This window comes from Corylus avellana, chromosome ca7 (assembly GCF_901000735.1).
Source record: "Corylus avellana chromosome ca7, CavTom2PMs-1.0".
Taxonomy (NCBI): Eukaryota; Viridiplantae; Streptophyta; class Magnoliopsida; order Fagales; family Betulaceae; genus Corylus; species Corylus avellana.
This window is the reverse complement of record NC_081547.1, coordinates 5,356,235-5,378,335: the sequence shown is the minus strand read 5'-3', so window position 1 is coordinate 5,378,335 and position 22,101 is coordinate 5,356,235. Positions and strand designations below refer to the sequence as shown.

Here is a 22,101-nt window from a genome sequence, read left to right as displayed (position 1 = left end):
CTTCATTTTGTTAAAAACTTTTAGCAACTAACCTTACTTTAAACATCTTGATGAGCTAGCTGCATCTTAGAAGATTGTTACGCATATGTTACAAACATCACTACATACAAGCTGCAACAATGTTGAAGTTCTATCAATTTTAGGAAAATGTTTTCTAGTAGCCTTTGTTTGCATGCATATTATACATTTATCAACCTTATCATTAACAAAATTATGGACCAAATTTAAAACTATCATATCATGCATTCTTCTAGTATTGATATGACCTAATTAATATATTATGGATAAAGAAAATAAGTCAACCATAAAAGAAGAATTACCAACTTTATCAATAAGGTTCAACTTGAACATTCCCTCGTACAAAGAACCCTTTCCCACAAAAGCACCCCCTTCCGTCATCAAAAACTTATTGGACTCAAAAACTAACTTAAAACCAAATTTTTTAAGAAGACTCTCATACACGAGATTCTTCATAATTTTTGGTACTCAATAAACATCATTTAAATTCAAAACTTTTCTAAAAGTGAAATTTAAAGTTAAGTTTCCTCTTAAAAACTCATAATATTCTCGCAGATATGCTTTGTTACACATAAGTCAACTCACCAAGATCCATCTTCCTTTTCCGCCTTGTCAAAACCTTGTCCCGGCGCTGTTAGAATTTGTGGCGTGCAACGGTAAATACAGCAGTAGCTCGAGGCATGCTGGCATGGCGTAGGCCAGCTTTGACGCAGGGTTATGACTCTCGAGTCTCGAGTCATTGGCTCCTTGGGGCATCATTTTGTACGAATTTGCATCAGCACAAATTGACACACGGGAAAAAAATAGAGCCCGTTCATACGGAAAAGAAGGCGCATTCCACACTCAAAACGAGGGATAAAATTACCTTTTTGCCAGATCATACACTTGAGTGTGAAAACTATTTGTGTTTTAATTCTTCCATCAAGCATCATGCCAAAACAAAACAAAACAAAGGAAAAACCTTTATTATACAAGAATGTCAAATTCTCTCATAGCTAGCACTGTAAACCTTTCTCAGGGTTAACAAGAAGAATAATGTTTGGCACAAGTCTGAATTTTGTAGTCATGACAAGTGTTGTAGTCATTACAAGTAGGTCATCACCAGTGCAACGGTGAAAAAAAAAAAAAAAAAAAAAAAAAAAAAAAACAGTGCACTGACCTTTCAATGGATCCTAGGTTAACCAAAAAAAAATTCAAAAAATTTATGCCTAGATTGAAAGCAGACAGTTTGACCATTCTAAGAGTATTCTCAGCAGTTTTCTCATCATTTTTCCTATATTTAAGGATCTAAACTACTTTTTGCTTCCTTATGTCAAAATACGCCCTAATAGCTTCCCTTAATCATTCCCTATATCATTAAAATATTTATTTTTTTTAATTATATTATATATATGAGAGGAGAGAGAATTATAAGAGGAGAGATGAGAGAGGAGAGTGTAAAGAAGAGAGAGAAATGTTTTTTTTTTAATTTAATAATCATAAGGATCGCAATAGTAGAACCTTATACTTTGGGTTCTACTGTAGCGATCCTCATGATTGAGGCTTATTTAGGGAATCTGTTGTGGGACATTTTTTGTAATTTTTTGAACATATTTCCTATACATAAGGAACAGACTCCCTTATAAAGAGTCTGCTAGGAATGCTCTAAAAAAAAATTGTTCTACGTGGATTCAACTACGCTGACAAAACTCACCAAAAAAGAAAAAGAAAAACTACGCTGACAAGACCTTATTGTCACATTATCAGGAAGTCCCCCGCTTCCTCACCAAATGGGACTATGGGAGCAAGTTTTTATTTCTTTTTTAATTGATTTACCTAATAAAAACTCTTATTCCTAGAAGGCTAGAACACTGTTTTCCGTCTTTTTTTTTTTTTGTTCTTTTGATAATTTCAATAAAAATACAAAGCTGTTCTGGTCGTGCCCCTTAATTACCATGACCAAAGATGTTGTATGATTCTCAGTATCGTTTCTACTTTTCTGGGTGTCTCAAATCGTATATTCATACTTTCAGGGCACAGTAATCTTGTCGTTAATCTGAAATGAAAGCAACGTAGGCGAGAAGGAAAAAAAAAGGCTTGCAAGGCAATTTAAGAAAGTGCGGGGCAAATAAAGTAATTTCAAATGGTGGCACCTCTCTTTCCGACGAGGAGAGCACTCCATGTCTGACGCACCTTGTTTTGACTCGAACAACATGCAATCTCCAATCCTGGCCGTCCGTTCCAATGCTGAATCTCATAACACTTTACCGAGTCACCTCGAAGAAGGCCCACGTGTACGAACAGAGCTCACCGGCCAAATTAAATCTTAAAAAAGAAAAAAAAAATGAAACATAAAAATATAAAAATACTCAAGGATAAAATGCGTGGGACGCACCTCTGACATCGACGTGCCCTCCGTGGATATGATCGTTCGAATCGGACGGAGAGCAATAAGCCACGCCACCTTGGAATGAGGGAGTGGTTCTGCCAACGAGGCCTGCCTTGGCACGAAAAGGAGCATCTAAACAAGTGTGGTCCCCACTAGCTTTCGCGTATGTCGGTGTCGTGTGGTCCTCCGCACTGACGTGTTCCACGCAGGTGGACTCAGAACCACGTGGGCCCCGCAGGCAAGCAGAGGTTGCGTAGCCAGCTCATATATCACGTCCCCGAGACTCTCTAGAGATCTTAAAACTGGCCCACGTTTCACCACCGAATCTCCACGTGGGAGGATCCACGTGGTATTTGATTATTGGAAGCTGCCGTCATATTGGTCTGTGTCAGGAAATAAATTATGCAAAATGATGCTTCAAGCCTTCAACCCTACTTTTCAAAGAAATAGTTAAACAGTGATGCTAAAAGCAAAATGAATAACTGTGAAGATATCCGAGCAATAAATGTTATTTTTTTTTATAACAAATTCAATTGTTTAAATTTTTAATTAAAATATTATACATTGGTTTTTTTATAAAAAAAAAAAAAAAATTGATAGAAATATAATAATCAATCATTTTTTTTTTAATAAAAACTTATCTTCTTTCATACGTATCAAAATAATAGAAGTTATTATTATTATAACAAAACAATATTATAGATATAAATCTGAATCTGATTTATACTTTATTTAACAATCACTTTTATTACATTTCTTTGTACCCGATAGATAAAAATTAATCGAAAAGCCGGCCCTAGGTTTTCTTCTAGGGCTGGCTTTCCCTAGAGAGAAAAAACTTGTGGGGAAGAAGGAGTTTTAGTCTCTTCAACTGGTTTCGTTCATCCATGCGCTGGCCTGCCCTGCTCTCCAGCTCTTTAACTGCCCAACGATGCAAAACGGCTCCATCTCGTCAATTATGCGCTGGCTAGTGTGCTTCGCCTCCTTTGCATAAGCTATTGTAACTGTTTGTTGGCTTTTTAATTTATTGTGTTTTTATTGTTTTTTTTAATAAGAGTTTGACTTCTTCTTAGATTTACTTTCATGAGCGGTCTTTAGGTTAAAATTTTTTATCCTAGTCTTTGGGTTGAGGAGGATTATTTTTGGTGTGAGGGTGGGTTAGGGAATATTAAAGTCATAGATATGACTTAATTGTAAGAATTTTATGTTTGTTTCTATGACATTGTAATCTCATAACTTTAGTTATGATTTATCAAAGCTTTATGTTATTTGATGTAAGAGTTTTATACTTTTGATTATTTTTCAATGAATAAATATAAAATATTCCCATAAAAAATAAATCAATTACTTTTGCTAATAGGTGATAGCAAAATTAGTCTCTCTTTGCATATGAACAATCTGCCAATCAGAGAACTTATAAATGGAGTAATAACCATTTAACTGAGTGTTTCTAAAAGGTGATTAGACATATTTTGAGTAAATGATAATATGAGGTTATTTCTCTTTAGTTTAAGGCTTTATTTCTCCTCTATAGACAATTTTTTTTTTTTTTTTTTTTTAAATGAAAACTATTAAATTGTACATCAGTTTGAAATTGTCTATCCTCTTTGTCAAAAATTTTAACATCCTCCCTTTGAGGAGGAAAATAAGTAAGCGTGCAAGATCAAGTGGTTGGACATATAAAAAGCACGCCCGTGAGTGGACCTAATGGGGTGTGACGGCAGCGTCAGAAAGGCCACGTCTGCGGGAATCTCGGGCCGTTGATTAGTTGGCGGGATTAACGGCGATGCGCGTCGTGCGGTGGTCTGAGATAAGGACATGTGATTGGAGGGGGTCTGACGTGGTGGCTGCTTTTAGACAATATTTTTTTAAAATGGTGGGGGTTAATCAGGACGAGGCATCGTTACCGACAATGTGACGTGTCTCGCAGGCACATGGGTTATACGCAACGCAGGTGGGGGACCAGTTGACGTGGACTATAAGCAAAATTTGAGATCGGATCTGATTTTTCTTAACCTTTTTTTTTTTTTTGACTACCTAAAATAGCCATCCGGTAGTCTCAAAATTAACGAACGTACCCCTCCCGCCGTTTTCTTTGAACATCGAGTGCCGTTCAAAATCTTTGTTCATATTGAGGTAGTGTTAGCTATGGGCCCATTAGCGACTATGGAGAGGAAATCTTCCTGTACTTCATGTCATGTGAACTTTGATGGAAGAAGAACGTTAGCAGCCCTTGGATGAGATATTGATCCATCTGATATTTTCAGAGCATTAAAACAGCTAAAACTCACCGAAAGGTACGGTATTAATTGTATTTATGGCATAAATTTATTCTTATAATTCGGTCTAAAAGTGTAATATATTTTGTAGTATAGGAGAATAATTTATATATATATTTTTTAATATCATGTACTTTTTTATTGCTATTTTAAAAAAGCATTAATAAAAAAAAAATTGTTTTTTTGCGTGTTCAAATGACACATAAATAAAGTTGAAAGAACTCATACATTATATGCGTGGAAAAATCCAACCTGATAAATCCTCATCAATGACTCGTCAAACCTTATAGAGGAAATGTAGGTTTAGTTAGAACGGTGGGTAATGGAGTATAATAATTAATTAAAACTACAATTAATTAAGCCTAATACGCTCAATGTATTTGTTGCTTAAACTTCGGCCCACACATACCTAAAAGAAGTATCCAGTTTACCTTCATCACTGGACAAATGGGCAAATGGCCCATTCTTCTTTATTTTGGGTCTTTCGAGACGACTATTGGGCTTATAATAGTAATAGAGCCATAATAGGATTTCTTTTCTTCTCCTGTATGGTGACATGGACGTTGCCTTGGCGCTCCTTAACCCCTCTTCCTCCCTTTCTTCTTCTTCTCCTCCTGCTGCTTCCTCTTCGCCATCATTTGTTTATCTCGCCATCCTCTGTGAAAGCCCAAACTCTTTTCTCTGGTTTTTGAGAGAGAAAGCAGAGTCAAAATGCGGAGGGTGAGAAACTAGGGGGTCATCATATTTACGTCTTTGCCATTAGGGGGTAGTTGAAGCTCTGCAAGTCCTTTTTCCGTTTTCGTAATTCCTTTCACTGTTTGGCTTTGGGACGTGACGAGGTGGAGAATCGTGATTCGGTAGTTGAAGGTATGTTTGAATTTTTCGTTTGATTTGTTGAGTTATAGTGTTGGAGAATGAAAATTTGATTGTGAATTTCTTTCTGTTTGGTTGCTGAGAAGTTGGATGGAAGTGAAGTTTTAGGTACCGTAGGGAATTGAAAAAATATGAATTTTTCTGGTTTCTATAGTGAGTAATTGGAAAGATAGCTTATCATGTTTGTTCAGTTGAGATTTTCGTTTTCCGGCAACGAAACTCTAACGTTCCTTTGTCTTTTCTTGTCGTCCATTTTCTCAGCAACTAAACATTAATGGGTTTAGAGTACTCATATTCAGCTCAACATTTTATTTTTTCATTTAAAATATTATTATTATTATTATTAATTATTTATTTTAAAAAAAATAAATAATTATTAATATAATTAAAGATTTGTTAAACTAAACACTGCAACTAAATAAACCTTTAGTTAATTTGCTGGAAAGCATTTTTGGTTTTGACATGCATTATGGTTGGGATTGAGACTTGACACACGTAGTATGACAGTCCTCTTGACTAATAGCAACCACAATATATGCCAAATAAAAATGGGATAAACAAGACTAATGTTGACAAGGAAATTCTCGAAGCCCACGCGTCAGGATTTACACACAACTTCCATTTCACGACTCACGTACACATGGTCTAAAATGGCATGTGTCTCCACCTTCCAGCAACTTCGGCCTATAACTTATATTTACACGTTAAACTTTTATAAAGTTACATCTTTATTTATATTTGATTTGTTTAAGTATAATGTTGTCTTATATTTACACGTTAAACTTTTATAAAGTTACATCTTTATTTATATTTGATTTGTTTAAGTATAATGTTGTATTTATAGAATTTTACATGTAATTAATTTGAATAACTTTAAATACAAATTTATCCCTTAAAGTAAGATTAACAAATATCATTTTAATCTTTAGAAAATATAAATTAACATCTGTTACAATATCCTTAACGGTATACACTTTTGTAGAAACATAATGGGGCTCTGCTTACCAAAATGTCTGATCATATTTCGGGAATACGTGGTTGTCGGGGTGGTGATGGTGGCAATGTTCGGTTGCTTAAGTCGTTCAAAATGTGATTTTGAGGGAATCTTCAACTTTGGCGACTCGAATTCAGACACCGGCGGGTTTTGGGCAGCTTTTCCGGCACAGTCTGGGCCCTTTGGCATGACCTACTTCAAGAGACCGACGGGCCGGGCTTCCGATGGAAGGCTCGTCATTGATTTCTTAGGTAATTTTTGTCAAGGATAAAACCAACCCTCCTCACGAGCTCAAAACAATTTACTCAAAACTTTCAATTTTCACTAGCTTTTAATTTCTTTCATGTTCATGTTAATGCATTTGTTAAGTGCTGCTTTTCAGAGTTCCACTGATCCCTCCGGCCGCCGGCATGCTAAAGCGCTCCGGAAAAAAGAAACTGGATAATAAACAAACAAACAAAAACCATGAAAAATTTGAGTCATGTTCTAATTCTATATGTATTGCTGTAGAATTCAAATTTCAAAATATGACTTATAAAATTCAGCGTTCTTCCCATTTTCAGTCATGGTAAGGCGCACTTGGGTGGGTGATTTTTGAGCATACTGTTGACAATTAAAAGCTTTTGTTTGCTTGCTTGATTTTTTTCGCACTTCTAAGAGATATGGTAGGCCCAAATTTGGATAGATAATGAGTCACTTTTCCACCTGTAGACAAAAGGCCAGGCTGGATGAAACCATGGGTCGAACAATCTTGTCATAGAGGATAGACATAACTTCTTAAAAAAATACACCATTTCTTTCTAATGAAGAAAATAAACAAAAATGTATATATATATATATATATACCTATTATATAAACTAAAAACTGTAGTGAAAATTGATGTGGTTTTTCACTTGGCAGCTGAAGCTCTAGGATTGCCATTTATAAGCCCATATCTGCAATCAATTGGATCTGACTATCGACATGGGGCCAACTATGCAACATTGGCCTCAACAGTGCTCCTCCCAAACACTTCATTATTTGTTACTGGAATTAGTCCCTTTTCTCTGGCCATTCAGCTCAACCAAATGAAGGAATTCAAGACCAAAGTCGATGAACTTCATGGCTCCTCAGACAAAACAGGTAAACCATCAACCCTGCACATATGACTTCACTTGCTTAATTGGTTCACCATTACTGGTATATAAATTGCTTGAATGATGTTTCTTAGGATCGACAAAACTTCCTTCACCAGCCATTTTCGGGAAATCGCTCTACACATTTTATATTGGTCAAAATGATTTCACTTCCAACTTAGCAGCTATTGGAATAGGTGGTGTGAAGCAGTATCTCCCTCAAGTTGTATCCCAAATCGCTGGCACCATCAAGGTCAGTTCTTTCCGTAACATGTTCTGCATGCATGCCAGTCCTTTTGCAACCATGACGACCCAAACCCAACATTAATTTGGCTGGGCCTCGGGCTCACTACACGAGAATGTAGCCTTGGTCCAGCCCCATACCACTTCCATTATCTTGTTTGATAGAAAGGAAGTCCATTATTTTCAGTTTCAACTAAAATGGAGAGTATCGGTCCATGCAAAAGTAGATTTTTGCACGGTTGGACTTGTTGACGGGCCACCTACAAAATAATAAAACAGCCACCAGAGTGGCATCGACCGTGGCCGGCAAGGAGCCTTAGTAGAGTATTCGTAGAGAGAAATTACTCTTATCTTATTTGGGAATAGTCCCCTCATTTATCTTAGGCTCCTTATTTAACTACAACCTCATGGGCCTACGATATTTGTAGAGGCTTCTAATGAGTCGGCCTTTAAGTATCAATTTGACACAAGGCTTTGGACCTTTGGCTTATTTATAGTACTATCAGTTGTCCCTAATTTCCATAGTCAACTAGACTAGTATAATTGGTTTGGCATTATAAATTTTTTCATTTTTTACTTACTCCCCATTTTGGAGTGATTTTGCCGGCCCTTTTTGGGTTGTCCCCTATTCTTTTAGGGAGTTAGCATCGAGTTCGGGGTTGGTCGCTTGGTACCCGGTGCTTCTTTGTAGTAGTTTGCCCATAACTCTTGAGCTCGTCTCTTATCTTTGGGGTGGCTTAAGTGAGAAAATATTTACAAATTTCTTTTTAATCGTTGGTTAGTTGAAGCTAATGTTACTATAGTCGGCCCTTGAAGTTGTGCCCTAAGGTTTTTACCCTAGGGTCCTTCTTGGTCTTTGTATGGATTGAGGTTAGCCGCTATGAGGTCTTATTAATCCAAATTTGATTTTGTTCAATCTAACGATTTATATAATGTTATTAGGTTCTTTTCAAAAATTTAAATGCTATGACAATATATTCCACATGTGATAACATGTGAACCATAAAAGAAACACGGAGATGATAATTAATGCATTATGCATTTGCTAGCATTTATGACAATTTTTGTTCCTGATCAAAATTTTTGAAGGAGCTATATGGGTTAGGCGGGCGTGCATTTCTGGTGCTTAATCTTGCACCTGTGGGTTGTTATCCGTCATTCTTGGCAGGTAGTAGTTCAGAGCTTGACGCTTTTGGATGCATGGTCTCTTACAACAATGCTGTGGTGGAGTATAACAACATGTTAAAGGAGACACTAAGCCAAACCAGGGAAGCTCTCCTAAACGCTTCCCTCATATATGTTGACACTCATTCTGTGCTGCTAGAGCTCTTCCGCCATCCCACATCCCATGGTACGGTCAACGCTCAAGGTTTCGTATTTGAAAAATTAAATGGATCGGGTTATGATCGACATATATAGTTTTATACACGTACTTTGACACGGCCTAAACCTAACCCACGAACACAAATAACTAGCCCTACTATACCAACCCATTACCCATGTGACCATAATATTAGTAAAATAAGCAATGTGATTGTATACGTTACATTTGCTTTGTGAAATGATTTGAATTGATTTGATCATCCAACTTTATTTTGTTTTGGAGCAGGGCTTCAATATGGTACAAAAGCATGTTGTGGATATGGTGGTGGCGCCTACAATTTTGACTCAAAAGTGTACTGTGGAAACAGCAAAGTGATTAATGGGAAGGCTCTGACAGCAGCAGCTTGTAATGACCCTAACAACTATGTTAGCTGGGATGGAATCCATGCCACAGAAGCAGCAAACAAGATTGTTACATGGGCCATTCTCAATGGCTCTTATTTTGATCCCCCATTTCCAGTGCACCAACTCTGTGACCTCCACCCAATAGGCTGATCCAATCCTTCTCTCATTAACTAACATTTCAAGCCAATAAATTGTCAAATAAATCTACCGTACCCCAAATTGAATTTTGAACTCAATGCCGCAAATCTCTTTCTTCTTTATATATTAATACGTCCCTTGTTAAAATATGGCTCAATTAGGTTTGAGAGAACGCTTACGATTTTTACTGTTTAGGCCACTTCTATTATTGGTTTCTAGCTGGCAAATACTATTATGATCACGCCCCACTTGTCTTTTTCAATTAGAAAAAATAAAAGAAAAAAGTACGTGCTTTGTTTACTTTAAATTTTGATTCTCAAACCCAACGAAACTCTATAAACAAAAAAATTAAAAAAATTAAAGCCCCGCATATTGTATGCTAAACTTTTTGTGCGTTAATAAGAGCAAGCATTATTATATTGTTGTAGCATTTGTATTATACACAAATGTATAATATAAAAACTAGCATTAATTACTTATCAGCAAAAATATGTGAGGGCTTTCTAAGCACCGGTAAATATTAATTTTGTCGGTGTCTTTAAAAGGTTGAAAAAATAAAATTGGAATAATTTAGGAAAAATGCTTATTTTCCTTCTTTGTCCATCTCCTATCATTCTACTTTTTAAAATTACTATTAAATATGTGGAGTTCATATGAATCCCACACATGAATCCCAATAATCCAACAATAATTTTGAAAAGTGAGACGATGGGAGAAAGATGAGGGAATGATGTTTTGTAGATCTCATCATTAAAAGATTTAAGCGCCGGCGACATAGCAAAATTATTGTTGGATTATTGGGATCCATGATTTATGTGGTTTGGCCATAGAATAGGCAAAATGTTTGTACTACCTCCCTAAATTAACCAGAAAGCACGATAGCAGATCATCAAAAAATAATGGAATAGTTCTATTCCACCTAAAATAAGCATCAATAATGACCAAGTGAAGACTAGTATAACTTTTCTTCTCTTTACGCCTTAAATTCATTATTTAAAAATGCCCTTAAAATCCAATGTTTAAAAATGTCATAAAAATTTAATATTTAAAAATGTATTATTTTATATATATATATATATATACCCGGTTACCCTGTTATAACTAAGTGCCAAAAACTGGAATCGAGTACCGGTTACCGGTTTTTTCCAACCGATTTCAAAACCGGTTTTCTGGTTTTCCGGTTGGTACTCGGTTTTTTTTTTACACCCCTAGTTATTACTGATAGTAGTTAGGTTTCAATTTAACTCCAAAAGATGCGAAAACTGACTTGAAATTTTTTTCATTCAAAGACCCACAACATATCCAAAAATCGTGACCAAATGTGATCATTAAATCATTCAAAAATTCCATACATTTTGAGTACAACTGTTTGATAACTTGACTTTTCAAAATTAGAAAAATCATAACTCTTTCAATTTAACTCCAAATGATGGGAAAATTGACTTAAAATTTTCTTCATTCAAAGGCCCAGCACATATCAAAAAATGATGACCAAATGCGATCATTTAAGCCATTCAAAAGTTCCATATATTTTGAGTCCCTTTAACTGTTTGACAGCTTGACCTTTCAAATTTAGAAAAATCATAACTCTTTCAATTTAACTTTAAATGACACGAAATTTGACTTAAAAATTTCTTCATCAAAAGGCCCACAACCTATCCAAAATTGCATCGGCAAATTAGTAATTGTTGAAAAAATAATTTGTTAAATTGGTCCATGTAGTGACCTTGTAATAAATAAATAAATCAATATGAGTTTAAAATGAACTTAAAAATCTATTTAGTATGCTTATGTAATTTTTTTATTTTTTCAATTTTTTTTAAGTCTACAAAATCATATCATGCAAATTAAAATGTAGCAAAGAGAAAACAAAACAAAACACAGCCATGCCGAGAAGGCCGGTGATAAGAAGACCCCTAGCTCCAGTCCAGCAGGTATTTAGTTTGTATTTCTAAGGTTAAAGTTTTCATTTTAAAGAAAAGTTTACATTTTTAATAAAGTTTCCATTTTTAAGTGAGAGAGTGGGAGAGAGAGGGAGATTGAGAGAGTGTTTCGTCATCTAAAAACAACCAACTCTTCTCCTCGTGTTATTGAAATCTCGACATTCTGTTGCTTTTCTTCCAGGATCTGTTGCAAACAAATTGATCTGTCTTCTTCTTTCTCAAGGATATCAGTGTACTCCTACCATCTACCATGCCTGAACAATCGTCTCTGTCTACTACCGTTGTTACTGAGATGCAGTTGGAAACTTTTTTGAATGCGTCCACTTGTGCACCTAATGTAGCCTGTCTACAAACGCCCATTTCTAAAGTTGTAGCCCAACTCTAGAAAGGGACCTTCGCAGCCCAACTCTTAACACTTACCATTACCCATTCGGTCAATTCCCATACATGAACCCATACCACACTTATAAAATCTGGAACCGGAACGGGTTACCCGGTTATACAATAATTGGCTAATTCTAGTTGGGACCTAGTTATCCGGACCAGGTAACCGAATTTTTTTTTTTTTAGAAAAAAAAAAAATTCATTTTGGACTTATTTGAGGTATTGGGCTCAATTTAACAATTTTTTGCCCATTTTTTTAAAAAAATAATTAGCCTTTTTGTCCTAATAAGTTGGGTTTTGTTGTGATTTTTTTTTTTTTTTTTTTTAAAAAAAAAAGCCTTAAAAAATCCCCAAAAAATCATTGTTTTTGTCTTTTTGGGCTTTTTTTTTAAAAAAAAATCCAATGTTTAAAAATGTCTTGAAAATTCATTGTTTAAAAATGCCCTAAAATATAAAAATATAAAAAAATAAAAAATAAAATATATATTATTTTATATATATGCCCGGTTATAACCGGGTGCCAAAAACCGGAACCGGGTTACCAATTTTTTCCAACCAGTTTCAAAACTGGTTTCCTGGTTTTCCAGTTGGTACCCGGTTTTTTTTTACAGTAGCTAGGTTGCTCTAACATAACTCTTTCAATTTAAATCCAAAAGATGCAAAAATTAACTTGAAATTTTCTTCATTCAAAGAACCACAACATATTCAAAAATCGTAACAAAATGTGATCATTAAACCATTCAAAAATTCAATTCATTTTGAGTACCTTTAACTGTTTGACAGCTCGACATTTCAAACTTAAAAAAATCATAACGCATTCAATTTAACTCTAAATGATGTGAAAATTGACTTTAAATTTTCTTCATTCAAAGGCCCACAATATATCCAAAAATCGTGACCAAATGTGATCATTAAGCCATTAAAAGATTCTATATATTTTGAGTCCCTTTAACTGTTTGACACCATGACCTTTCAAACTTAGAAAAATCATAACTCGTTCAATTTAACTCCAAAAGATACGAAATTTGACTTAAAATTTTTTTCATTAAAAGGCCCAGAACATATCCAAAATTGCATGAGCATATTATTAATTGTTGAAAAAATAATTTGTTAAATTGGTCCATGTCGTAACCTTGTAATAAATAAATAAATCAATGAGTTTAAAATGAACTTAAAAATCTATTTAGTAAGCCTATGTAATTTTTTTTTTTTGCTTAAGTCTACAAAATCACATCATGCAAATTAAAACGTAGTAAAGAGAAAGGAAAATAGAGCACAGTCATGCCGAGAAGGCCGATGATGAGGAGACCCCTAGCTTCGCCTCCAACTCTAGTGCAACGGCAGGTATTTAGTTTGTATTTTTAAGGTTAAAGTTTTCATTTTTATTAAAGTTTCCATTTTTAAGTAAGAGAGAGGGAGATTGAGAGAGTGGGAGAGAGAGGGTGATTGAGAGAGTGCTTCGTCATCTGAAAACAACCAACCGTTCTCCTTGCGTTGTTGAAATCCCGGCTTTTTGTTGCTTTTCTTCCAAGATCTATTGCAAACAAACTAATCAGTCTTTTTTTCTCTCAAAGATATCAGTTTACTCCTGCCATCTACCATGCCTGAACAACCGTCTCCGTCTACTACCGTTGTTACTAAGATGCCGTTGAAAACTTTTTTAAATGCGTTCATTTGTGTACCTAATGCAACCCAACTCTTAACACTTACCGTTACCCATTTGGGCCATTCCCATATATGAACCCATACCACACTTACAAAATCTGGCACCGGAATGGGTTACCTAATTACCCGGTTATACAATAACCGGCTAGTTCCAATTGGAACCTAGTTATCTGAACCGGTCGGTAACCGATTTTTTTTTTTTTAAAAAAATAAAATAAAATAAAAAAATAAAAATTGGGCTTATTTGAGGTATTGGGCCTAATTTTTGGGCTCAATTTAACATTTTTTTTGCCTTTCTTTTTTTGTTTTTTTGTTTTTTTTTTTTTAAAAAATAGCATTTTTGTCCCAATAAGTTGGGCTTTGTTGTGATTGTTCAAAAAAAAAAAAAATCCTAAAAAATCCCAACAAAAATCCTAAACAATCATTGTTTTTGGCTTTTTGGGCTTAAAAAAAGAAAAAGAAAAAGAATCCAATGTTTAAAAATGTCTTAAAAATTCATTGTTTAAAAATGCCCTTAAACATTGAAAATCTTGCCGGAACAAAAAATATCGTTGTCGTCACTTTCGTGACATCGGAGAATTGACGAATACATGCAAGAAATGAACTATAGTGTAATAACTTTTCAACGAAGGATTGATGACAAGAAATCTAAAATAGAGGGACCTTCAAGCCTTAATTGCAAAGAAAGTCCATAAATAAATAAACAATGTAGAACTTTCAATTTTTAGCTAAGCACTTCATATCCTATATATATGAACCAAGATAGCAGGATCCTAAATGCATTTTGTTACGGCGGGAGGGAAAGAGACAGAGTGGCGGTGATTATTTTGGGAAAAAAAATATATTAAAGTGGTAGCGTAATTATTTTGAAAAAAAAAATTAAACCAATTTATTGAGAACCGGTTTTCCAAAATAAACCGATGGTGGGGCCACATTAATTTTTCTTTTTTAAAAAAAAAAATAATTTCCAGACTAAGAGTACACTAGAATGAAACAAAAATTTTAGGTGGTTCGGCGTATGGCTTACGTCCACAAATTAAAGCTACATCTTTTCTTTTCACTTTTTTATTTGATTTATAGAGAAATAGTATGAATGTTACATGTCTCTTTTCCGTCTACATTAACAACCATAAATGTCTCTTAAGATATGGCAACTATTGTCTCTTGAGCTTTTGTAATCATTGTCTATTGAGATCTTGTCTATTGAGATCTTATGTAACTCTTGTCTTAATACAGTGCAACAACATAAAATAGATATCACATTACCTATTATACTATGTATCTACCTATTACCCCTTTACAGTTTCAACTATAGTAATCTTCATTCTTCATATATAATTACTTTACAATTCAAACTAGAGTCATCTGCAACACTTGCTTGTTTGTTATCTCCCGCAACATGTGAAATCTTGGATAAGAACGAGGTTAGGTGCTTCAACATATCCTACTAAGTTTTTCTACTCATCCTGTGCATCTCAAGCTTGGAAAGAATCCAAAAGCTCTCAAAGAACAATCATCTAAACACAACATTTGCTTTAAGCAGCATAAATTATGCTAGTTATTATATAGTAGAGTTTGTAATGCCAATTTATGTATGCATTCTTATACATTGAATGTAATAAGAAATTGAAGGTTTGACTGGCGCACACAACATATTAAAGTGCTGCAGGATGTTATTCATGACCAATCCGATAGTAGGCAATTTTTAATTTATTTTTTCAATCAAAATTTGATAAACAATAAGATTTGATATTTTAGCTGTATTATTATTTAAGAAATTAATTATATTTGTTGTAGTAGATTACTGTTGGGCAATTGTTGCAAATACACCATAAGTAATGTAAAATGATTGACCAACCTCTCAAGTCCTATCAAGAGCTAATAGATTGTTGCTGCCCCAAGGAAAATAAAGTTTATCTTTATCACGATCAGTATGCTTTTGATTATATCAAGACAGAAAGAATTCGTGAGATGAGTCAATATGAATTTACAGGTGTAAAAGGAAATGGCAAACCGAAGTCTACATTAGAGGTTATAAGAAAGCAATTTCTTTTATTTGTTATTATTATTATTATTATTATTATTATTTTGTCTTATCTTTGTTTTTTATTTTCTTCAATCTTTTCTTTTTTTCAGAAACAACAAGCATTAGCAATAAATGTAGACAAAGATATGCCATTCGAGGTGATCAATTTTACTGACGAATCCTGCCTTATCGAATGTATAAGGGAGGGTCCAATTTGTGTAGCAATGGAAGTTACTCATGGAATTTAGATACCTAACAGGGGTAAGTACAACTCGCTAATAATTGTCATTAAAAAAAAGAGAAGGTTGTGGGGCTCTATCGTAAATAGCTATTAGTTTTGGAGGCTTTATTATATTTTTCCTACTATTTAAGAAATTAATTATGTTTGTTGTTGTAGATTAGTAAATTACTGTTGATCAATTTTTGCAACACACTATCTACTCCGTCAACTCAGGGAATATAGAGGTGATGGTCCCGTTTCAAGTTTGAAAGAGCTATACTTCCAAAAGTTAATTGACTGCTGCTGCCCAGAGAAAAAATAGGCTTATAAATATCACTATAACCGTGCTTTTTGGCATATTCATAAAGATTGTATTCTGGAAATGACGCAAGTTACATTTATTGGGGAAAAAAGCGACTGCAAACCGAAGTCTACAAGCGAGGTAATAAGAAATCAAATTCTTTTATTTTTGTTATTATTTTGTCTTGTCTTTGTTTTTTACTTACTCCATTCCTTCTTTTTCTAGAGGAGATAAGCAATATATTTGAACCAAAATTTTTCGATTGTAAAGATGATGCGCGCCTTATTGACTGTATAAGGTTGTATAAGGCAGGGACCCATATGCGGCATAATGAGAGTTACCAATGCCCTTAGAGAGCTAAAAGGGGTAAGTGTATAATTATCATTAAAAAAAAAACAATTTGTTAATTATTTTCTTACATTTTTTATTTTTTGTTATTACGAGAAGAAAGACATCTACGAAGGTGGCATGCCCATTTCGAGAAAAAGAAAAAATTGCGAAACATTGTTGGAGCTGGAGCTGCATGGAATCATGCTAATAGGGTATGGTGACAAGAATGAAAGAAATTATTTGAAAGTTATGAATTCTTGGGGGAGTCATGTGGGAAGAATGGTTGTGGTAGGGTTGTCAGGCCTTCGACTCTGATTGGACATGCAGACAGGCACTTGATTTTTGCGACTTCATATCCAATTCTTCGTTCAACGAATTGTGAAACAAAATGAGCATGTTAACTTTTTTACATAACTTTTGTTGTAATTAAATTGTTGAAAACTATGTCTTTTCTATTTTTATTTCGTTGCATAGAGTGCTAGTGATACATCTTTTCAATTCTAGGTTTAAGGAGAAGTTATGTTAACTTTTTTACATAACTTTTGTTGTAATTAAATTGTTGAAAACTATGTCTTTTCTATTTATATTTCGTTGCATAGAGTGCTAGTGATACATCTTTTCAATTCTAGGTTTAAGGAGAAAATAGGAGATGTGTTAGGGGCCGTGCCTTCCTGCAATGTGAGGCAGAATCAGATTCCAACTTTGTAGAAAATGCTAAAATGAAAGCGAACATGAAAAACATATGGTATGTAATCCACTCTTTTATCATTCAAAAGGAAAATTTAACTCAATATGTTACCTTGATGTAGACCAATAAATTATGTGCTTTTGTAAATCAAAAGTGCCTTAAAAAACCAATTCATTCTTAAAAAATCAGTCCAATTTGTGCAGCAATGAAAGTTACTCATGGAACATAGATACCTAACAGGGGTAACTACAACTCATTTATAATTGTCAAACGGACTGATTTAATTATCGCCCTACATAAATGCATTAGCGAATATGGATTATTAGGTGCAATTTAAACGATGAACCAATCATATTAAGAGGAACTATCAAATTTTATAAATTAAATTAATAAAAAATTAATATTTTAATCAGGTAAAATGGTGCGTTTTGAGTAGCCCTAACGGATGTTAAAAAATTTTGATGTCAGAGATTTTATTGTCATTTCAATTGACCCAGGGAGTAAATTTTTGAAAAAAAAATAATCAGGGAGTTTTAAATTTTAGAGGGTTGACTCAGGGACTTATTATACATTTTCCCTAAATTTAAGTTTGAAAATGGTAATCAAATTGCTCATGATAGGGTCTAAAACATTAATAAGCTAGAGCTTGAAAGCCTATTCATATTCATCTACCAACCTTACACAGTAGTTTAGTAGTGTGTGTTTAGTAACATGTCTAGCATGTTAAGAATTTGGGTGTTGCTAAATCCAGTTTAGTAATGTGCCTAAAGTATAAAAAATTTTTTAAAAAAATTCAAATTTATTTCCAATTTTTTTTTTTTCAAATAATATCATGATTCCATGATTAGATTTGAAAATCAGATTTCAAATAATAAATTTGAAAATTAGATTCCATGATCATGGAATCTGATTTTCAAAAATCCAAACCCATGCAGTAGCAAATCAAAATTTAATTGAAAAAAAAAAAAAATGAACTTGGAATACGGTAAGAGCAAATTGGAATATGGTAAGAGCAAAAAATTATTAAATCCAAACCCAGATGGTGGAGTTCTGCAACTTTCTGCTTCAACCTTGCAGCATCTGCTTTAGCAAGAGCAAATAGAACACCCGAATCGGCTATATAAAACAAAGATCCACCATAAATCAACAAAAAATTATTCAATATCTACCAATTTAACCAATGGGTATCCCAAAAAGGGAGTTGTATTCTCATGGGTACGTAACATTCAAAACCGAATTTGGAGCAACCCAAATACTGTGGATAAATTTTTTTCGGTTTACAGCCTAAGCTCTGAAATTTTTTAGGGATTTTGGCTAAATCATTAAGTGGGTATAATCGAAAATCATCCATACATACTATGTTACTAACCCATAAATTTTCCTCAACAAATAGTCAATATAATAGAGATCGATCGATTAAATCAACAACATAATCAATAGATTAACGCATATGTATACCTGAGGAGAGGAGATCGAAGGAGATGCAGAGGGTATGGAGGGCGGAGTACTGCTGGAGAGAGATAGAGTGACGGCCGGAGGTGATTTTGGCGGAGAGAGCACAATTGAGACATTGGGCAATGGAGGATAGAGTAAGTGAGAGAGAAAACGACGGAGAGGTACTGGGAGGAAAAGAGAAGAAGAAAGAAGAAAGAAAAAGTGCGGCTAGGAGGAAGAAAAAAGAGGGAAGAAGAAAGAAAAAGAGAAAAAGAGGGACTGGGGCATACGCGTGTTTCCAATGCCCATTTAGTAGCGTGTCAACTTTGACACGTTACTAAAGTTTTTCGAATTTTTTTTTTTAATTTTTTAATTTGATTTTTTTTGGATTTAGTAACGTGTTAAATTTGACACGTTACCATTTTGTAATGTGTCAACTTTGACACATTACTAAAGTTTTTGAAAAAAAATTTATTTTTTATTTTTTATTTTTTTTAAGTTTTCGATTTAGTAACGTGTCAAAGTTGACATGTTACCATTTAATAACGTGTCAAAGTTGACATGTTACTAAAGTTTTCGAATTTTTAAAACTAATTTTTTTAAAGTTTTCGATTTTTTTTTTTTTTTTTTTTTTTTTTTTTTTTTTCGATTTAGTAACATGTCAAATTTGACACGTTACCATTTAGTAACTGTCAAAGTTGACACGTTACTAAAGTTTTCAAATTATTTTTTTAAAGTTTTTTATTTAGTAACGTGTCAAATTTGATACGTTACTATTTAGAAATGACACATTACTAAATGGTAACGTGGCAAATAGTAATGAACAGTAGACACGTTACAAATCGTGTAGTCTTTTTGTAGTATACTTAATTACTCCAGCTAAGTAAATATGCCCCAACCAAATATATTATGTACATGCAGCCATGCAGGCTTTGCACAAATTGAAAGAGATTTGGAAAAGACAAACAAATTGTAGGAATCAGTGATCTCTGATCAAATTGATCATTTATCCTCGTATCTGACACTAGTCGACTAGCATTGGCTAAAAATAATTCCGATGCTCAAGTTAGGAAAATATTTCAAGAAGGTAAGTGATAAATTGAATATGCACTTAATTGTGATTTACATTTTATAATGACTTGTTTGCAACGGCTTCGTGTTAATTTCTATACTACATGTCTTTTATGTATGATTTTCATCCCATGTTTACCTTAATTAAAGCATGACTTATTCCTGAAGTTAGGAACACACGGTATAATTAAAAATTTGGGCCCAGATAGTAGCCATGTGGCTATATATATAGTATGATAATGGATTGGGAATTGATTCCCTAGCTAATACGCGCTCCCCAATGCTCTCGAGTTAATCGGTTGACATTTTAATTAGATGGGCTTAATCTCAAGGTCATGTGGGCTTCCAAGCACAAAGTGCAACACTTACCATATTATAATATTAATTAAATGACAAATTTTTTTTTTTTAAAAAAATTATGAGATTGACTTTTTGAGATAATCCGTAATTTAAGATACTATATATTAGAACAAATGGTCATTTACCCATTATTTTGTTAAATATTTTACATGTTTAGTTACACTTATTAATTAAGAAATAATTGTAGTCTATAGCAACACGTGAAAGAAATTGTTAGAATATTAATTTACTCTCATCTTAAGATTTTGGGTCATTAAATGATCAAATACTGTTAAAAAAAATCGCAATTCAAATAATTTGGTCATTTTTCCCATATAAAGAGAAAAAAACAAATAAAAAAAAGAAAGAAAAAAGCATTCATTCTCTCAATCAAAGTGCTACCGCAGATTAATTCTACAACAATGGTAACAATATCAGCATTCATTCTCAGTACGTGCTAACTCAGACAAGGTACAACAGTATGATCTTCACTTCTATAAAGTGGAAAGAATTTTTTTTTTAAAAAAAAAAAAAAGAAAAAAAAAAGGAGGAAATGTACAAAGAAAAAAAAAAAAAAATTGTGAGTCAAGGAACATAACGATTTTCAAGGGCTGGCTGGGTTCTAACCATTGATGCAGATGGCATTTTACTTCCCCCAATCCAAAATGTATCAAAAGCAACCCCTCTTTCAGATTGCTTCTCCATTTTTCTCATCTTATTCCTCCTCAAAAGTCTGACAATGGCCACCATAACCAAAACCACTGAAACCAACCCAACAAATCCGAATCCGAGCGCCCACAATTTCATATTCCCCTCTTGTTTCTTTTGAACAACAACAGAAAAATGACCTTCACCTTGTGTAATACAAACGTAAGACTCATTCATGTCCTGTAATTCAAAAGACCCATCAGCACCAAATTCGACACATTTTGGCGTCACATGATCATTTTTTCCAGCTTGTATCACAATATTAAAAAAATGAACTGAAATGGGATCCCCCATGATGCTGAAATCGACCCTTCGATTACCTATGGCGCTTGAATTGGAAGAATCGTAAGCCGTGAGGCCAACAACAGGGGCAACCAATCTATAACCGGGGACATTGTAGTAATAAGAAGACCAATTGCCCAAGTTTTGATATAGTATTGATAATCTTTTTGCATAAGGGATTGGTCGAATCCCTGGAGGGATATGGAAGAAGCTAAAATTGGCTCCTTTGGCCCAAAATTCCCCACTTCGGATTCTAACAACTGAAACTTCCATGCCAGAGAAGTTGGCAGGGAGGGGGATATTGTATAGAGTGCCTGTGTGTGGCTTTACCAGTGCCTTATCTGCATGATCATGAATAAAAGCATTCAAAGACTCAATGTTGTAGTCGTTGGAGCCTTGAGCAAATGATGATGATAATGAGAAAGCAGCAAACATCAACCATATGATGTACCGGATGTTGGAGATCAAGCCCATCAATCTTTGATCATGTCGAAATATTCTTGAATTGCAGCCGCGGATGGTCATTGATGATGAGGCAAAGCCATTATTAAAACAACTCTCATTGATCCTGCAATTATAGCGCCATGATATATATATATATCAGAGGCTACCTAATTGGTTTGAGAATTGAAGGTACACCAAAATCACCCCCCAACGTCCCAACAAGGCAACAACAAACGAATATATGGCTTCCAAATGGTTAATTGTATGTTTTGTCGGATGCTCTTGGAATTGCCTAGGAAGGGGAGTGGGTCGTGCTAGAGAGGGTGATGGAAAATGGGTCATGGGAGGGGTTTGGTGGTTGTATTCTATGAGTACGGAAAGCCATGTTAGACTGGCATGCACCCACAAAAGATGGGGTCTTCTTGAGTTGTTTATGGGCTACTCTTTGTTGTCTATTTATATTTTAGTATACTATTTCTTCTACCTAGCCAGTTGGGTTAGTTGGTCAG

General features: G+C 34.2%; 2 protein-coding genes across 3 annotated transcripts; one reads left to right on the top strand and one right to left on the bottom strand.

Annotated features, from left to right (window-relative positions):
• Window positions 1–5,222: 5,222 nt before the first annotated feature.
• Window positions 5,223–9,906, top strand: LOC132188559 (GDSL esterase/lipase At4g01130). Of its 2 annotated transcripts, XM_059603052.1 has the most exons (6): window positions 5,223–5,532; window positions 6,521–6,783; window positions 7,434–7,655; window positions 7,744–7,901; window positions 8,981–9,242; window positions 9,501–9,906. In XM_059603052.1, exons 2-6 carry the CDS (start codon window positions 6,528–6,530, stop codon window positions 9,767–9,769), a joined length of 1,167 nt encoding a protein of 388 aa, XP_059459035.1. In that variant the 5' UTR covers window positions 5,223–5,532; window positions 6,521–6,527; the 3' UTR covers window positions 9,770–9,906. The 2 variants fall into 2 exon arrangements, with proteins under 2 accessions (XP_059459035.1, XP_059459036.1); XM_059603053.1 differs by lacking the exon at window positions 5,223–5,532 and having other exon boundaries at window positions 6,697–6,783; window positions 6,915–7,655.
• Window positions 9,907–20,743: 10,837 nt separating this feature from the next.
• Window positions 20,744–21,673, bottom strand: LOC132186603 (uncharacterized). Its single transcript, XM_059600584.1, has one exon. The coding sequence runs from the start codon at window positions 21,671–21,673 to the stop codon at window positions 20,744–20,746; it is 930 nt and encodes a 309-aa protein (XP_059456567.1).
• Window positions 21,674–22,101: the final 428 nt, after the last annotated feature.